The sequence below is a fragment of the Xyrauchen texanus genome, chromosome 2 (assembly GCF_025860055.1).
Source record: "Xyrauchen texanus isolate HMW12.3.18 chromosome 2, RBS_HiC_50CHRs, whole genome shotgun sequence".
In the NCBI taxonomy this organism is placed as follows: Eukaryota; Metazoa; Chordata; class Actinopteri; order Cypriniformes; family Catostomidae; genus Xyrauchen; species Xyrauchen texanus.
Window position 1 is genome coordinate 16,564,691 of NC_068277.1, and position 19,485 is coordinate 16,584,175.

General features: G+C 35.7%; 1 protein-coding gene across 1 annotated transcript in view; it reads left to right on the plus strand.

The window, feature by feature from the left end:
- Positions 1-17,902, plus strand: part of LOC127659708 (metallophosphoesterase MPPED2) — an 85,830-nt gene extending 67,928 nt beyond the window's left edge. The window contains exons 5-7 of the mRNA XM_052149654.1: positions 12,149-12,264; positions 13,010-13,123; positions 16,727-17,902. Of these exons, the coding sequence (XP_052005614.1) occupies positions 12,149-12,264; positions 13,010-13,123; positions 16,727-16,845 (349 nt within the window). The 3' untranslated portion in view covers positions 16,846-17,902. The remainder of the gene's footprint in view (positions 1-12,148; positions 12,265-13,009; positions 13,124-16,726) is intronic.
- Positions 17,903-19,485: the final 1,583 nt, after the last annotated feature.

Here is a 19,485-nt window from a genome sequence, read left to right on the forward strand (position 1 = left end):
ACATAAACACAGTCTCTTCCTCGCCCTCTGCCCTCCTTCATCCATTACAATCTGACACAGGTCATTATCAGTGTCACAGCTCCATCCAAAACAGAGACAAACCTCTTTTTACCATCCTCTGTCTCTTCCCCTAAGTTAACCTAATAGTGGCCTTGTGCAGAGTGGTCACTTAACAGGGGACAACACATTGGTTATCATTACAGCAGGAACTCGAGGTACTTTATAAACTGGTGATGAGCACTTTGAAACAGGGTTAGTGGGAATAGATAAATATACTGTCCTGTGGCAGGTCTCCCCCCGGGACAAATAAAACCCCTATTAACATCCAACCCTTCATTGCTTTTGACAGGCAAATCAATTATGTTCCTCTTTAGGTGACCTCTGTGTTTCTGTGACAGTGAGTTGAGGGAGCAGATGAATAGAGCGGTCACTGTACTCTCTCCAGGGAGTTGATCATGCCGCTCAGTGCTGTATTACAGTCTCAGAATGACCTGTCTTTCACTCCCTGCTCTAATTTTTCTACCACTGCCTCCATTTTATAATCTTTTTAATATTAGTCTTCCTTCCATTATTCCTTCCTTTTTCGTGTTCTTTTCCATACTTCCTCTCTTTTCCTCTTCCTTCCTTCCTTCCTTCCTTCATTACATTTACTCTGGCTTGCTTTTTTCCTTTTTCTCGTCTTCTTCTTTCCTCCCTCTCCCCTCCTTCCTTGCCTCTTCCTTTTTTATAATTGTACCTCTTCTGTCCTTCCTTTCTCTTTTCCTCTTCTTTTTTCACTAATCCTTCATTCTGTTCTTATTTATTTTCTTCAGTTTCTCTTTCTTACTTATTTTCTTAATTTGAACCCTCCTTCCTTTTAATTTTTTCTTCTTCCTTTCTAGCGTTCTCTTTTATTCCTTCCTTTACCTTTACCTCTACCTCCCTTCCTTTACTTTCTTCCTTTTTGTATAATTCCCTTTTTATTTTTCTTTCATCATTCTGCTTATTGTTCTCTTCCTTGTTTACCTTTTATCATTTTACCTTTTTGTTTTGTCCTTCCTTTCTCTTTTCCTCTTTTTTTCCTCTTCCTTCCTTATTTTCATCATTTTAACACCCCTTCCTTTTTTATTCCTTTGTTCTTATTTAATCTTTCTCCTTTCTTACTTCCTTTCCTTCATCCTTCCTATCCTCTCTCTTCCTTCTGTCCTTCCTTCCCTTTCCTCTTCTTCCCTCCTTCCTTACTGTTCCTTCCTTCATGCCTTCCCTCTTTTCTAACTTCATGCTTTTGTCTAGCTCAGTGGTTTTTCATCTTATTTTCTCCTCTCACACATTCTTCTTTTTCTCACCATACAATGCTTCCATAAGTCCAGTCTCTATACTCTTCTGTTGTCCGTCTTCTTTCTAAAGCAGTGTAATGGTGCCTCTTGGCATAATGGTATATCTCTTCATTTTCACAAAATATCTGATTTTATCTCAGTCCTCCACATGGCCAAATAAAGGCACGCTATCCTGCATGTAAAGGCCTGCATGTATCATGTGAATACATGCTCCCCTATTCACCTCAAGACTTCTTGAACTCAGATTCTTTGAATAATATTGGGTTATCTGCATCTTCTTACCAGAGAAAAGCCCTGGCCTGAACTCTATCCTTTCATAACGCACTGTAATCCACAATACGGCCAAGCGGTAATGCATGCTCCAGGACACCAGAGTCCAAATATTATGCTGAAATTCATTGAAGCACAGAGAAGTAAGAGTTCACCACTCACCATTGACAAAACATGCTGCTCTTTTCCTGTGCTGGCGGCAGACAGATTTTAAATAGAGCCTTTTCTTAGGGTATGGCAGGGTCAGACTTCAAACCCTCATGGAGTTTTTAATAGTGTTGATTGTGGGTGGAGTGTTTGTGTTTATAAGCTCTATAGACTTTCCTTTGCAATAGTGGAGGAGATAAACACTCTGGAACACTGTGATTTTCTCTCGTGCTGCAGTGTGGGTCAGAGAAGCAGTGTGCATTAAGATTTTAATGTTATCTACCACCCTCTTGCTCTCTGTTGGTTCTGTCTGTTTTATTGGTGGGCCTCTGACCTCTGCATTGCTCAGTGTGTAATGTCCTGCTGTCTGACAGCTGGAGCTAGTTATTCCGTCTTCTCCGCACACATGAACAAAGAACTGTACATTGGAAGGGGACACATTGGACAGTGTGCAATGATCTTTCTTAATGTGGATTGCATAGAAGTCCAGTTGGGTAAATCTCATGAAAACATGTCCAGGTTTCATTCCGCTCTAAATTATAACAATATGTATAAATTATTTAAAAAAATATATATTTTTGGCATAAATATGCTTTTTAATGTTGATATTATTGTCTTTGTAATTAGGCACATCTAACCCCCACCTGCCTGCAGAATACCGTTGTCATTCCTTTTATTTAAGTTTTAAAGCATTACATTTCACATATAGTTAGGTTATAAATGGGACTGACACCACATTCAAAAACCGAACTGATGCCCTTAACTTTTCAGGACTCCAACCTGCACTTTCTGGAAACCTTTTTGAAACCCGTGTGAATGGAATGGCACTGGACAGTTATCTGTCCGGTAGTTATCTGTCACATCATAAATGCAAGAGCCTCTCTCACACTCTTTTAAATCCAGACACTTTTACCAAAGGTGCTCTTTGTGGTGTGGGCACGACCCAAGTGATACACTCTACTCTCAGTTAATAATAAAAAATGCATGGGAAGCCTCTGTCGGTTAATTAATGTTTGGCAGATGAACTCGCGTCTCCATTGGACTCATTTATTAGATTCGGATGAGACTTGCCAGTGTTATGAAAGTTGCCTCCTTTGATGTTTACTTAATGGTTACAGATGCTACTCACGACTATCGTGAGGATAAAATAATGGATTGAGTTCGGTTATTTATTCATATCCCACTGAGACCCGAGCGTGACTGCTGTGTGCATTTTCCACTTCGCTTTTTGATTTACAACTAGTAGCACCTAATAAACATACACAAAAAACAGAGACATATATATATATAATACATTTAATACATCTATACATTTTTTTTTTTTTATCAAATTGTTTATAAGGCTTCCAGAAGTGTTGGTTATTCATGTTTTTGAGATGTTAGGGAGAATATTGAGACTGTAAAGCTGCTTTGGAACAATGTGTTTTGGGATAAACACAAATAAAAAAACTATACAAACATACTATAATTATACTATTATATAAACTATACAAAATCTCAATGTTATCTCTTTGAACTGTTAAACAAGTGATAGTAAGTGATGAACCATTTAACAATCAGAAATTGATATAAATAATTCTAATTCAAAGTAATGGCCAGCATCATTCAATCACTAGCAACCATGTTAAAATAATATTATAAATGATATATTCTAAATCTAAATCAGCCTGAATATTAACTTTTTATCGGAAGTTGGGATTGAATGCGCCATATTGTTTTGTCACATAGCTCTGTACATCAAAAGTTTAACCCTTTACTAAAAGCCCAGTCTCTTGAACTGAGATCAGACGTTTTAAATAAAATTTAATTATGTGTTGCGTATAGCAAAGCAAAAATACAATGGCTGTAATATAGTCATGTATTTGAGTCATAATAGTGTGGTTTAATTAAAAAAAAAACATGATTGTAAATTGCACCTTAAAATAGATAACAGAAAATTATTATATTTATATTTAGACCCCCAGTGAGCAAGCTTAAGGCGACAGTGGCAAGGAACACAAAACTCCACAAGATGTTGGTTAATGGAGAAAAATAACCTTGGGGGAAACCAGGCTCACTGTGGGGGCCAGTTCCCCTCTGGCTTAAATATAATGCCAATATTAGTTATTTATGTGTAGTACATGTTAAGATTAAAGTGCTTGGGGACAATTTTTAAAACAAAATGTTTTTGTATTAACTGTAAAATTAATGATTAATGTCTTAGAATTTACATTCTTATTTAACTGCAGAAATGGAAACAGATGCATTGCCCTTTGTCATTTGGCTGATGAAGGCTGGAATTACTTTATTATCTATTCATTCCATTTTAAGAGTGTAGTCCATCCCATGACCTAGGTGATGCAGGCAGCGGTCAGTAAGGTGCACTGCAGTTCGACTGTAAACTTGTGGCAGATTAATTTTGTGTGGAGTCCATCTTAATTCAGAGATTCAGGCAGTATCCAGTGAAGTATTCCATGTGTGATGGTTGGTGCTGGCATCAGTATATTTGTAAAGTCCATCATAGTAGGCTGAATTGATATCTGGCTGGCACAGACTGCAGATAGTCATCATCACTCAGCAACACGTAGTAGTGGGAGTTGGGCATCAGGCAGGACCAGAGTTAAACATCAGGCAGGACCAGAGCTGGATCTGGCTGGTTATGACAGGGAAGCAGGGGGACTGAGTAGCTCAGTGATTATTTACACTGACTACCACCCTTGGTGTCTTGAGTTTGAATCCAGGGTCTGCTGAGTGACTCCAGCCAGATTTCCTAAACAACCAAATTGGCCTGGTTGCTATGAAGGGTAGAGTCACATGGGGTAACCTTCTTGTGGTCTCAATTAGTGGTTCTCACTCTCAATGGGGTGCATGGTAATTTGTGTGTGGATCACAGAGAATAGCATGAGCCTCCACATTGTCATGCACAGCAGGCCACATGATAAGATGTGCAGATTTACTATCTCAGAGGCAACTGAGACTTGTCCTCCACCACCTGGATTGAGGTGAGTAACTGCACCACCTAGAGGACCTAGTAAGCAGTGGGAACTGGGCATGCCAAATTGGGGAGAAAAGGGGATAAAATAAAAAAAGACAGGGAAACAAATAGAATAATATTAGTGTAGATGCCATTCACTTAGAACATGAATATAGAATATGAGAAGTGTTTTCGGTTCAGGCAGACCTAACTAATGCAGCATAACTATGAGTTCATTGATAAATTAGGTGTATGCCTGGCTGAAAAGAAGACTCTTTAGTCTAGACTTAAACTGAGAGAGTGTGTCTGAGTCCCGAACCACCTTTGGAAGGCTATCCCATAGTTTAGGAGCCAAATAGGAAAAGGATCTACCTCCTTTTGTAGATTTTGAAATTCTAGGTAATATTATCAGGCAAGAATTTTGCGATCTTAGTGAACTTGATGGAATATAGAAGGTCATATAAGTACTGTGGAGCTAGACCATTCAAAGCTTTGTAAATAGTTAGAAACATTTTAAAATTAATATGAAATTTAACAGGTATCCAATGTAACAATGCTAAGATCAGGCTGAAATGATTATATTTCTTGGTTCTAATCAGCACTTTAGCTGCTGCATTTTGAACTAAATGAAGTTTATTTATGAAACCTGCAGGACATTCTCCCAGTAATGCATTACTAAACTAGTTTTGAGTTTATGAATGCATTAATGAATTTTTCGCAATTAGAAACAGAGAGCATGTGTAATAACTTAGCGATATTTCTGAGATGGAAGAATGCTGTTCTTCAAGCATTGGAAATGTGGTTTTCAAAGGACAGATCAAATATCAAATGCTATCAAATATAACACCTAGGTTCTTCGCTGTAGAAGACAATGAGACAGTACATCCATCAAGAGTCAAATAATATGTTAGCATCTTGTTTTTTAGAGGTTTTTAGTTAGATGAAAAGTTAGTTTTTAGTTAGATGAAAAGTTAGTTAGTTTTTAGTCAGAATTGAGCAGAGGGAAATAACTTTGAGAAATTTGAAATTTCGTCAGGTTTTGAGGAAAATAAATTTGGGTATCATCGGCATCATCTGTGAAAATTAATTCCATGGTTCTTGATAATATCTCCCAGGGGAACCATATATAAGGAGAAAAGCAGAAGCCCTAAAACTGATCCCTGTGGTACTCCATACTTACATTTTGTTTGATCTGACAATTCCTCATTGACACAAAGTGGTAGCGGTCTGATAAATTGGACCTAAACCAAGCTAATGCCTGTTCACAAATGCCAACATAATTCTCAAGCCTATACAAGATAATTTTGTGTTCTAAGGTGTCGAAAGCTGCACAAAGATCTAAAAGCACTATAAGAGAAATGCTGCTGTGATCAGATGATAAGAGCAATTCATTTGAAACACTGATAAGTGCTGTCTCTGTACTATGATGAGGCCTAAATCCTGACTGAAATTCTTTATATATACCTTCTTTTTTGTAACAATTAACATAGTTGGGAGGACACAACCTTTTCTAGTATTTTCAACATAAATGGGAGATTTCAGATTTACATTTATGCATACAACCTTTTCTAGTATTTTCAACATAAATGGGAGATTTCAGATTTACATTTATGCATTTAGCAGATGCTTTTATCCAAAGCGACTTACAGAGCCCTTATTACATTGACAATCCCCCCAGAGCAACCTGGAGTTAAGTGCCTTGCTCAAGGACACAATGGTGGTGGCTGTGGGGATGGAACCAGCAACATTCTGATTTTCAGTTTACCAGTTATGTGGTTTAGACCACTACACCACCACATCTTTTCATAGCCTGGTCTGTATTGAATCTAACATTCATGTTGTTGATTTTGATGTTTTGATAAGTTTGTTTAGCTCTTCCTGTCCTATAACTGCAAAGGATTGAAGTTGCCCGTGGGGAATAATATGAGACACTGTCTGACACTGCTATTGCAGACGCTTGCATAATACCAATTTTGTTTCTGGTGATTTCAATTTTAAAAGTCTTTACTACTGTGCTTTGATGGAATATCTGGTTCAGTCGAAGCTTTATTCCTCACTAATTTATCCACAGTACTGAATAAACACCTAGGATTATTGTGGTTATTTCCTATGAGTTTGCTAAAATATGCAGACCTGGCAGCTTTTAGAACCTTTTTTATTGCTAGAGACACTATCATTCCATGCACAACAAAAGACCTCTAATTTTGTAGTCTTCCACTAGTACTCCATTTTTCGAGCTGCTCTCTTGAGAACATTATTGTGTTCATTGTACCCTGTTGCAGGACTTTTCTGTTTAATTTTCTTTAATCAAAGGGGGGCAACACTATCTAGAGTGCTAGAGAAGACTGTATCTATATTTTATGTGATTACATCAAGTTATTCTATATTTTGCTTGGTTTACTGAGTATTTGAGACAAATCTGGAAGGTTATTAGTGAAGCTATCTTTAGTTGTCAAAAGAATAGTTCTACCTGATCGATATGCACAGTATACAAGAGACAAGGTAATGATCTGAGATGTCATTGCTTTGCGGCAGAATTGCTATATTATCAACAACAATTCCATATGACAGAATTAAATCTAGCATGTAATTATGGCTATGAGTTGATCCTGTCACATTTGGTCTTTATTAGTTCAAAAGAACTGAACTTATATCTTGACCTCTGTGTGACACCAAAAAACATAAAAAAAATTTAGCAACACCCCCTCCTCGAACTTTCAGACGAGGCTCATGTTTATAACAATAATTTTAATTATTAAAATTAATAACACAATTAATCTTTATTGTTTATCTGGTTTAAGCCAGGTTTCAGTCAAATAGAGTGAATCTAAACTATGATCTGAATTGATTAAAGTTATTAGTGCTTTTGATGAAAGTGATCTAATGTTTAGTAGCCCTACCTATATATGATGTTTATCTTCAATATATTTGTTGTTGTTATTTGAGTTTGATATCAATATTTTTTTTCTAAATTACTTAGGGAGGGTTTTGTGTTTGGTACTTCAGGGAACAGACACAGTCTCTATATGATATCTAGGTGTTACAGTCTCTATGTGTTGTAGTTTATTTGATCTGTGTGACATCTCACGGCAGGTAGCAGATGTTTGGATTAGCCGGTTTGTCTGCTGACAAACTGGGCCCCAGTTTGTAAAGTAAAGTAAAGTAAAGTATACTTTATTATCCCCAAAGGGAAATTTGTTGTGGACTTCATGATGCTGCATAGACAAAATAAGAAAAACACATAGACACACAAATAGTACATAAAATATAATAAAATTAATAACATATCATCAAGCTAAACTGCAATTAAATATTCACACAGATACAGGTACAAAGGAATTTTTGTATCTATTTATGTTACAAAATGGAACTATGTATCTTCTCCAAGAGGGAAGCAATTCATACTGTGAATGCAAATAACTTGTTTGATCGCATAAGATCTGCACCTGATTAAGAATACATTGCTCATATAAACTCTGAAGATTAAGATGTTCTTCCTGCCCAACCATTTTCATTGCGGTCATTACCAGGTGCACCAATTTAGATTTGAGCTGTATAGTTACGTTCCCAAACCATACCGTAATACCATACCTGACAATACTTTCTAAAACAGCTTTGTAAAACAACAACATAATATCCTTGTTAACCCCATAAAGACGTAGTATGCGTAAAAAGTACAATCTCTGGTTCGGACGGGAGCAAACCCATTCAATGTGTGTTTTCCAAGTAAATTAATTATCTATATAAACACACATATAGTTATAAGTCTGTGTTTGAATAATGTGATGGTCATGTATAACCACTTGACGATGGTCACCTATACATTTTGGATCAAAGGCAATCTCCTCAGATTTCTTTGCATCCTATTTCTGACTGGCAGATAATGCTAATAGTGTCCTGCACATAAAGTAATCTTAAAATAGCTGTGTCATCCAAATATTTAAAAATGTACTTTTGTGAATGCTTACTTGAATCACTTTGGTGCACTAACATAGCCTTGTGGGAACCCTGTACTAATATTTTTTTGTTGTGAGAGACTATTTATTTTCACACACTGAGTTCTATCAGTTAAAAAAGAAAAATACCATTTAATAATAGATGGGTTTACACTCAACTGCTCCATCTTTTTAATTAACAAGTGGGGTTGAATAGTGTTAAAAGCAGAGCTTTAATCGATAAAATTAAATGAGCATAAGCTCTATGATCCTCTAAATGTTTTAAAATCAAGTGCATGATGCTGTTAATACCATCCTCAGTTCCCCTCCCTTATTTATAGGCAAACTGTAAAGGATCTAAATTGTTAGCAACCTCTGACACATAGACACAATGCACTTTTCAAAACATTTCATAACAACATGTTAACAACATGACGTTAACGTGACCGGTCTAAAATCATTATTGTCTATTGGCTTATCTATCTCTGGAACCAGTATGATCACAGCCCTTTTCCAAAGGCTGGGAACAATACCTGAATCCAAAGATTGCTGAAATATGGGGCACCATGCTGGAGTCAATTCATCAGCACAACTTTTAAAAATAAAGGCAGAAATTCTATCAGAGCCTGACAATTTCTTAGGGCAAATGTGTTTAAAATTTTAGTGGTTCGCATCAATAAACAACTTATCATCTTTAATAATACCTAAAGTGGACCATAATTCACTAGTGCTATTCTCAGAAGTATGACCACAATTCTCAAATCCTAGATAAAAGTTTAAATCATTGGCTTTATGTAAGTCATCAAGAGAAGATACAATGTTCCTTGAAGACTGCATATTAGTTATAGAATTCATAGAATCCCAAAGCTGTTTAGGGTAAGACATATAAAACTTCTCAGAGAATTCCTTATATTTCTTCCTAGCATCTCTTAATAGCTGATTCAATTCCTTCTGAACAAATTTTTTACATAGCATGAATGAACATTATGCTTTCTAGACAATACATTTATTTAAGAATATTTGAAATATGCTCATGTATTAAGATATAGCCTACTTATATTTGTTTTTTTCTTTGTTTCTTGGTGTGCTCTTGTGGATTGTCTTTTTCTCATTTTTAAAAGACAATATTGGAGGATTTCTTTCAAGAAAGCTCCATGTGCTGTGTCTGTGACAAATTGCTTCTGCAGTGCAGAATGGCCTGGTTCTCTATGAATTACGTCAAGTCAGAGCTGTTTAAAAGTTGTACTTCCCCCTAGACATATTCCTGTTTATCCTCACTGCAAGGATGTAACCCAATACAGTCTTGTCAGCTTAACATACTTATTTTCCTACAAATGTTTTGACAATTTATTATAAATCCGTTCCCCTCATTGCTGTGTTCAGTTCCTTGTTAAAGAAGCAAAACCTTAAGACTTCTGTAAAGTCTCTCTTTTACTTTCCCATTTGTTTTCCTACTGATTGAGAATTGAATGACAGCAGGAACCGTATATTCACGTCAGGACTCACCTCTGCTTGACTGCCGTTCGATAGTCATTCGTCGCTGTTGCAGTCCCTCGCTGTACTAAACCCTATTGATATTTCTGAGCCCTGATTTCCCCCTGGTCAAATTCGATTCACAATCGCATCAGCAAAGGGAGTCAAATTAGCACCAGAACCCAGTTTGTTGACAACCCACATATAATGTTCTTACACCATGAATGAAGTAATATGGGATTGTGCATTTATAAAAGGAATAGTTCTTTAAAAAAATGTATTTTGTCATGTCGTTCAAAATCCGTTTACTGCTCTTTTCTATACAATGACAGTTCATAGTGTCATGTCTGTCAAGCTCCTTAAAAAGTACAAAAACACCCTAAAAGCACCATAAAAAAGTTTATATGAATTTTGCACTGTATTTCACCTCTTGGAATTCTTATTCCAACTAAATTGTTTATTTACCATTAAGGCCTGTTCACACCAAGTTTTTTCAGTTTGATTGTTCGTTCCAAACTAGCTTTTTAATGGGAACAATGTATTCCAATTGCGCTATTCATACCTAGTCCAAAAAAAGAGTCGCTGCAGCTTCTCAGTCCAGGATGTTGGTGGCGTTAATCAACTGCCAAGCGCGGGCTTTAGACGTGCAGCTGATACACACCCGAAAATGATGTACTTAAAAATAAACGAACCCTTTGTAATGCAAACATAAACCCAGTCTGTTTTTGAAAGTCTGCTTATGTTTTTTTGTCTTATTGTACATTATTTAATATGTATATCATTGTGCTTGTTATATTCTCGTGGCATTAAAAATAGCACTGCGTTTCGTCAATTCGTTTTTCTCTGAGCTCGTCGTAAAATCAGATTATATACTCCTCAAAATGCATCAACAACATGGAAAGAACATAATGAAAGAGTTATACCAAATTAGGTAAATAAATGCTTTAGCAGTGTTCAATATATGAATCTCCAATAGCTGAAGGTGCGGAGACCGTTATGCATTTTCGTATAACAGTAACAGCACTGCCTACAGTACAGGGGTGAAATAATATATATATTTATATATTTTTTTTACGAACTCTATATGGATTTGGTGTGAATAGGCTTTTAGTCACTGATAATCTTCTCCTGTGCAAAACCTCTAAAATCTCATTCGTGTTTCCATTCAGATTAAAAAATGGCATCATTGATGCCAAAACTCACATGTGATTTTTAATATGTGGGATACCAATTAATTTTGAGAGCTGTGGTGGAGAGGAAGTTTTTCCTTAATGAACTGTTTCTCACACAAAGCTTTTGTGTGTATTCAGAAGAATATATAGGGTGTCGAATTAACTACATTTACAGTACTTTCATTTTTTTATTTGTCTTTTTTAAAGCTTGAAATCCTTGGTCATTTTAATAAATAGTTTGGAACGACATGAGGTAACTTGCATGAGTAATGACATAATGATGACAGACTTGTTTTTTTGGTGAACTGTTAACTTGCGTTTACAGTATATGCAGCTCTACAGAGCGTTTCATTATGAAACGTGCTTTGCGTTGACTGCAAATTTCTTTATAGAGAGCAGACTTCCTTTTCTGGTGATTTCCACAGACTATAATGAGTGTTTTTCAACAGACCTGGGACAAATGGACCATCAATTTATCATCACTATCAGACCTTCAGCTTGACACACCAAGCAAGCTCAAGCTCATTTTTCACTTTATTTCATTTGGGCGTCATAGCTACATTAACCCTGTGGCTTTATTTGAACTATCAATCCACAGCATTCATAATAGGGGGCTGTTTGCTCTCTCTGAGGGCTGCATCTCCTTCGGCATTTGCATTTATTACAGCAGCCTTTAGTGAAGCCTTTCTCATTTCACACTTTGAAGCTTCCTTTGGGGAAGGACGAAGAGAAGAAGATCACTTTGACAGGTTGAGATTGTTTCTCCACATCTGCTGTCAGCTGATATTTTAAACAGCGTGTGTACGTCTCTTTCTGGCCATGTGGATGGGTGCTTGCTTGGTTCCACACTCATGATTGTTTTTCTTTTCTGTCTCCCATCAGGACACCGTGGTTTAATGGCTGGGGTTTTAACCTGCCCAGGGGACAGTCACTGCTCGATAAGTGGAACCTCATCCCAGAGGGTGTTGATATTCTCATGACTCATGGGCCTCCCCTAGGTGAGTTCAATTAACCAATCCTATAATGGAGTTCCATCCAATTATGGAAATACACAGAAATACATAAAAAAAAAAATTTGCCTGTTTTTAAGCATGTAAGTCATATTAAATGTAAAAGTGACATTATTGTATATACACTGGAGTCCAAAATGATGAGACTGCATTGAGTATCTACCGTATTCTGAAAGTGGAAATTAACTGTAAGTTTTAAGATTTTGTAACATTTAAACAAGAAAATGTTTCATGTGAAATAATCAAAAAAAGATCCTGCACTATTTCTATAGGTCACATATCAAATGTATTCACATTTGTTAAGTGTTGCATTGTTAATCTATAACAATGACCTTGAACAAAATGTCAGATTTCCATGCTTCCATTGAAGCACACAAGATGCTCTTTGGATCAAATCATCCTGGCGTAACATGGGTCATCATATTTGTGGAGAATTCTTCAATTCAACTTTTCAATCAAATTGTTACGCTGATAATAGAATTCGTAATTACATTTTTATTAAATTTGCTAAATGTAAAATAGAAGACTTTCAGTATTGGTTTCAGACTTTTGAACCCCACTGAATGGAAAAAATATATCCTAATTTTGAGTGATTGTCTTCTTTTTGAAGGTGTGGGTGATTTGTAGAAAAACTCAAAACAACTTTGACATGGCAAACAGCAAATGATTGGACAAGCTATTCTTCAACCTAGATTAAAAACTGATTTACAGAGGAGTGTGTGTATGTTTGCAGGTTTTAGGGACTGGGTACCAAAGGAGCTACAGAGAGTTGGGTGTGTTGAGCTGCTAAACACAGTACAGAGGCGAGTTCGACCCAAACTCCATGTGTTCGGGGGAATACATGAAGGTATGTAAAAAGACCACAAAGACTTATTAGCTCACCCATAAAGATTTGCAACTATTAAATGATTTAATTACCCATATTTTATTTAGTGTTTATAACATGTTGAAGCCATGTGCTTCTGCCCATTTAGCCATAATATTCATGCAGATGATGCAAGTACAAAACTGGTCCATGTATCCTGGTCCTGTATTTCCTTTTCTCCTGATTTCTTGTCCTCTCTCTACTAACTCCTTACATGCCCACAAAATTACATTTCAATACACTCGTAGTAAAAACATTCCATAAGTGAACCAGATAAATGTGCATAGTAAAGAGGGTTGCAAATATATGAAATAACCACAGATAGACAGTTGCTAATGTTAATGAATGAATAGCATACAATAGGCATATTGTTTTACTCACAGACATTAAATCAAATGAACCTCGCAGACCTAAAAAAGATATACGTAGGTGCATAAGAGAAAAGCTGTTATAATGAAAAATTACAGTAGTATTCAGAGGAGTTTTCGCCTGCTGTCGTCATATAGAATGTGACTGAAATCATCTATAACTAGTTAACATAGACCCAACATGTCGACTAGTGGCAGATCTAATTGACTAGTCAGTGCAGCTCCTAGTCAGAATAGCGTAGGCATAAACAGTACAAGCAATATGGAACTGAGGTTACAGTTTTTAGCACAAGGTTTGAAGTTTGGCTGCATGATGTTTGCAGGATTCCACCAAAGTGTGCAGGGATAAGGTATTGAGTGATCTGCCTTTCAGCTAAACCTGAAACTGTTCACTGTTCACTCCCCCTCCAGTTTTGTGCGTTTTTTAATTAAACATATTTAAAAACCAGAAAGGTCTCTCAGCGCAGGGACTAATTAGGACAAGTGCTCCACTCGAGGAAGGCCTTGCACTGTTTATTGTGTTTACTGAATGTTTTGCTATGCACAGACACTTTTAAACCCACTGGAGCCAGTGTTTGTATCACAATAATGACACTGTAAGGCAGCAAATTCATAATGATTTTTTTTTTTAGGAAATTCTAAATGTTAGGCTGAAAGAATTTGTTTCTGTGTTTATTTTTGAATACATACTTTCTTTTGAATTTGCTAATGATGGCACATTTTTGAAGGCTGAATAGAACTAAAGATGTGTTTGATATGAGCAACCCTGACTTATTGCCTCGAGTTGTCGCCTGTTTTTGTTTTTTTCTTCTTCTTCTTTTTTGCTGTGCCCTAAAAAATGTCAAAGGTGCAGGGCTGTACAGTGTGAACGTTTTGGTCACATTTGCAATTAAAAATTATAATAAGCGAAGACAATTTTTAACCCAGTTGTATGTGTGTGGATACAATACGTTTCATTTCTGGCATTGAAAAATATGTGAATATGGCCCACTAGTAGCTTTTCAACAAAGAACATGTACAAGACTGATGTCTGCTTTGCTAATACCAAATCTTGAGCGTGATGTCAGGGTCGAGGTAGTGTTCTCTCTGCACAACAAAATTGTAGGTTGCTTGAAAATATAGTTGCTTTATTTCCTTAGAACATGTTTAAAGAGTTATGTGCTTTTGACTCAGAAACACTGGATTCAGCATGTTTCTGAGATTCTGAGAAACACCATAGTGGGATGCACAATAGTGCAAAATGAGCCACCCCACTTCACCAGAAGTGTTACTTAACTACTAATTGAAGAAAATATTCTTATAATATAACTCAAATTATATACCTATAAATTATACTATAAATTACTCAATTTAACAAAGATATGTGGCACAAAAAAATGACATTTTCAATTAGGGTGGCATTAAACATAGGGTGGCAACATTAAATTAAACAAATAAATTAATACCGAACAAAAAATATTAAATTCAACATTAGTTAATTTATACTAAATACAACAAATAAAACACTTTTTATATTAACTGAGTAAACATAGTGATAAACAGCTGCAATTACCTAAATGTTTTTCTTCAAAAAAGAAGAGCCAGTGACTTCTATGCATGGGCCCAAGTGAAACAGTGAACTGGTTAATTTACATGAACCATCCAAACAAACCAATTCACTAAAATTAATTGGACTTCCCAAAGCAACATGTAAGTGGATTGGTTAATAATTTGTTTTTAACCAGTTCACTTATATGAACCGTCCAACTAACCGATTCACTTCAATGTTTTAGACTTTCGCTGAGGAAATAATTATGAGTATATAAACTATGATTCTCTTCCATTGCCTCTCTCATAGTCACGCTCAGTATCAAAAAGATAATGCCTTCTGGACCAGACATGCGCAGTAGTGTTTAAATTAAGCCCAAAGTTTACTTCGGTCAGATGCGACAGGACGCGTGACGCAAATTTCGTCATCAGCAGAGTGCTCGAGCACTGAATGCAGCCAGCCTGATTTTTGTAATTGTGCATCTTTGAACACAGAATGTGCATGCGGACAGAATTATTTCGAATAATTAGTGGGTCCGTAACGCGGCAACTCTCACAGTTGAGCACTTGAAAAAGATATAATCGCCAGTAAACAATAGGCAATTAATGTGGAAACAACAACAGTAGATGTCCAGGTCAAGAAGTCGTCTATGAAGAGGTCAGAAGATACCTGCATTTGTATAACTCCAGTCTAAAGGACTATAAATAAATTTTATGTGTCTAAACTCACATGCTCCAACCACCTGTGTATGCACACAGTAAAATGAAGTATACTTTGTCAGGTTTGCGTTCGACTGAACACAGATGCTAAGAGTATAAGTATAGTGCTAAGTATACTTTGGGTATCTAGTGGTATTTTCATATATAATGATTGTAAATGTGGAAAAGTGTATAGGGTGAATGTAGGTAAAGTGACAAAGGACATTTAATATTTAATCCACATTGCATCCATATGAATTTCCTTAAATGATTATAAATCTTTGCTAAATTAATCTTTAGGGAATACACAATAATTTGCCCAAAAATGTAAGTTCTCAAAATCATGATCGTTCCTGTAGACTGCAATTGCAAGGAAAAAATTATATATTGGTCTGTTTTCACTCAGATCGCATCAGAAGACATCTCTTATAAATCACTTATTGACTTTTATCCTGCATTCATGTGCTTTTTTGTAGCTTCAAGGTTTTGGACCCTGTTGACTTGCATTGTATGGCCTACAGAGGTGAAATGTTCTTCTAAAAATCTTAATTTGTGTTCAGCAGAAAAAAGAAAGTCATACACATCTGGAATAGCATGAGGGTGAATAAATGATGAGACTTTTCATTTTGGGGTCAACTATTCCTTTATGTTTTTAAGGTTTTAAATTGATTATTTTATGACCACTTTTGGGAAAAGCAATGGTAAAAAAATGACAGAGATTTGAGGTCAATCTTGTTAAGATTATTAAAGAAAAGTAAAAGTTGTGATGTAAAAGTGTCCAAATGCTTAGTAGATTTTCCTCTGTCCCACTTTACCAGTAGTGCTTTAAAAAATCTGGAATTTGTCTAAAAGAGGGTTTTCAAAGGTTCTACTTCTTCCTTTTTGCTTTTACTAAGCTAGAAGACAAAATGTTGAGGCTTATTTTTTTATTGTATTCCAAAAATGTCTACAATATAAGAGTGTTGACTCCTCCCCTTTTCGTCCCCTGTAGGTTATGGCATTATGACAGACGGGTACACAACATTCATCAATGCCTCTACCTGTACAGTCAGCTTTCAGCCCACCAACCCTCCCATTGTGTTCGACCTCCCAAATCCCTCCAGCTCTTGAGAAACCTGTAAACCTTACCATCCTTCTTTTCTTTTCTCATCTTTTCTAACAATATTTTGAAAATAGTTGAATGTTTCTTTCAAAATTGTCAGTCTTTTGTTAAATATTTCAGTGAACGTTTATGATGGCGGGTGGGTTCGGGGGAATTGGTTGAGGTGTTATGTTTAGAAGTGGTGAACAATCTTATGAAAAGATCTGATTTAATCTGTAAAATATTAAGCTTTGTGAATTTGTAAATTGTCTCTTTTTTGTCAATATTCAAAGTATGTTGGTATAGGATGCCATTGTTCATTTTGTATATTCTTTTTTTTTTTTAGATAATTAAGCTTTCTTTTAGTTGTCAGCTAAATAATGCCTTAAACTAGCTTTAAGTTCCCCAGCTGAAGCCCCTTCTTTTTGCTAGTAGAGAGCCTCATATTTATTATTTTAATCTAAAATGAAGGGGATTTTTTGCATTCAAAGAACACATTCTTACAAGCGCAGGGAAGACATGGATTAATTTTAACTCATGTATATACTAAAGCGCCTCATTCTGCATAGAAATTGGAAAATGTCTTAAAATATGAGTATATCTATATGTATGTGTGTAAGCTGCAAAATCTTGAACTAAAATTGTGTTCGTTCTAAGCCTCTTGAAGAATATAATTTTGCTTGTAAGTGATGACTTATACAGAATGTGCATAAAGCACACATGCTCTTTTTTTTGTTTTCATGAAATGTTCCTTTAAGGTTAATTCAGTGTTGCCTACTTCACGGCCTAAGTACTCAAGTTACTTTAATGTACAATCTAAAAGGTTGTTTTCTTCTTAAAACCTGCCTAAACCAGGTTTAGTTGTCTTTTGATATCTTGCTTATGATAGATTTATCTCGGTTTTGTTTCTGATTTTGCACTGTGTAAATGCAGTCTTGCTTGCACAAAAAAAAAATTGCCAATAGTTGTTTCAACTCTTGCCACTGTAAATGCCTCTCGCCTTTTCTTTCAGTTACAGTTTCAGCCTTGTTTCTGGAAAAGCTTGTTTTTTCTTTTTTCATTCAGGTTTCATTGTGATATATTTAGCTGCCTTTATATGCAAATAAATTGCAAGATTTTTACTTCTCAATGTTTCTTTCATTTTATTTCAGTTCTAGTCATGCTGCATCTCATACAATTTGTAAAGTCTCAACCCTATAAACCCGTGTGAGTCATATTTCATGCATGATTTTCTAAAGCCTCTGCATCATAAACATGATGAATACTTTGCTGTACCAACGTTCTAGACATCTACTGCCTCCTGGTGAAAGTGTATGTGCTCTTCTGGAAGTAGAAGACCTTGTAATATAATTTCCAAAATGGCTGATGTCATATTCTGATGTACAGGTCTTTCCTGGTTTTGAAAATGTAACAGTGACATTTATATTGTAACTGATATTTCAAAATGAGCATTTGCCGAACAGAAGCAACTTGTGCTTGGTTAAAATGTTGTACGTTATTTTTACAGAAAAATCACATTGTAATGCATGCATAAAATATGATACAAAATGCTTTTGAGATACATCTCACAAACATCATTATATTACATTCACGCTCACTACAATAAAATATAATGATATTTTATAAGATATATTTAGAGTGGGAACTGATATTTATATGTATTTATGTGCAGTCTGATCTTTCATTATAAAGATCTCATTGTTTTTAATTGCAAGCTATTGTGATGTTAACTTGCTTTAATTTCCAACTTCCTACATGGACAAGTGCAACTTAAATGTACTTTGCCAAGATGCAGATATATGACATCACATGAACTTGTCGGCACCCATGGTAGTAATATAAAAAAAATACATTAACATAAAAAAAAAAATTATGTATTGATGAATCATAGTTCCTACATTATATTATAATAAGACCAGTTTAGCAAAGGCTTGCAGAGGCAAGTGTGTTAAATATGGCAAATGATCTCTGTTTGTAATTATACACCTGCAGAACATATGCATTGCATAATATCGTTCCTCCACAATATGGTTGCCAGGAGTTGCCATTTTGTTTCTTTATACATCAACTTCTGATCAACAGACCAATGGAAAACCTTTATGGTTGTAAGTTATCCCACATCCGACTTTGACAAGAACACAGCGATTTTATTTCAATAATCTAAATGAACACAATTTTTAAAATGATCGTCTTAGTGTTAACATTGCCACTTACAGACTACACTTCTAATACATCTCTTTTAACTGAGCTATAAGGTTAAAATATTCTTATATGACTGCAATATATACAGTTATTCAAACTTCTCCCATGTAGTCATCTTCTAAAAATACTTAAAAATACTTTCAATGAATGCAAGTCCACAACCTGTGCAGATAACCCATTCACATTTATCTCTTTGTAATCCAATTTAAATACACAAACATGGAAGCCAATGGTACTTTAAGAGACAGAAAACCAGCAGTGCTCTGGTCTTGAAGTCAAAGTCTTTTCATAGATCTTAATCCCTCCAAGGCCAAGAAATGTAAGAATACACTTTCTTCTGATCCGCACACGCTTATTAACCCTCCCCCATCTAGCTTACCAGCAGTCACATCAAAGGGTCCAAACCAATCAACAGTTCCCCCAAATAAGAGCATGAAATACAGACCAGCTCGCTGGCATAATCCACA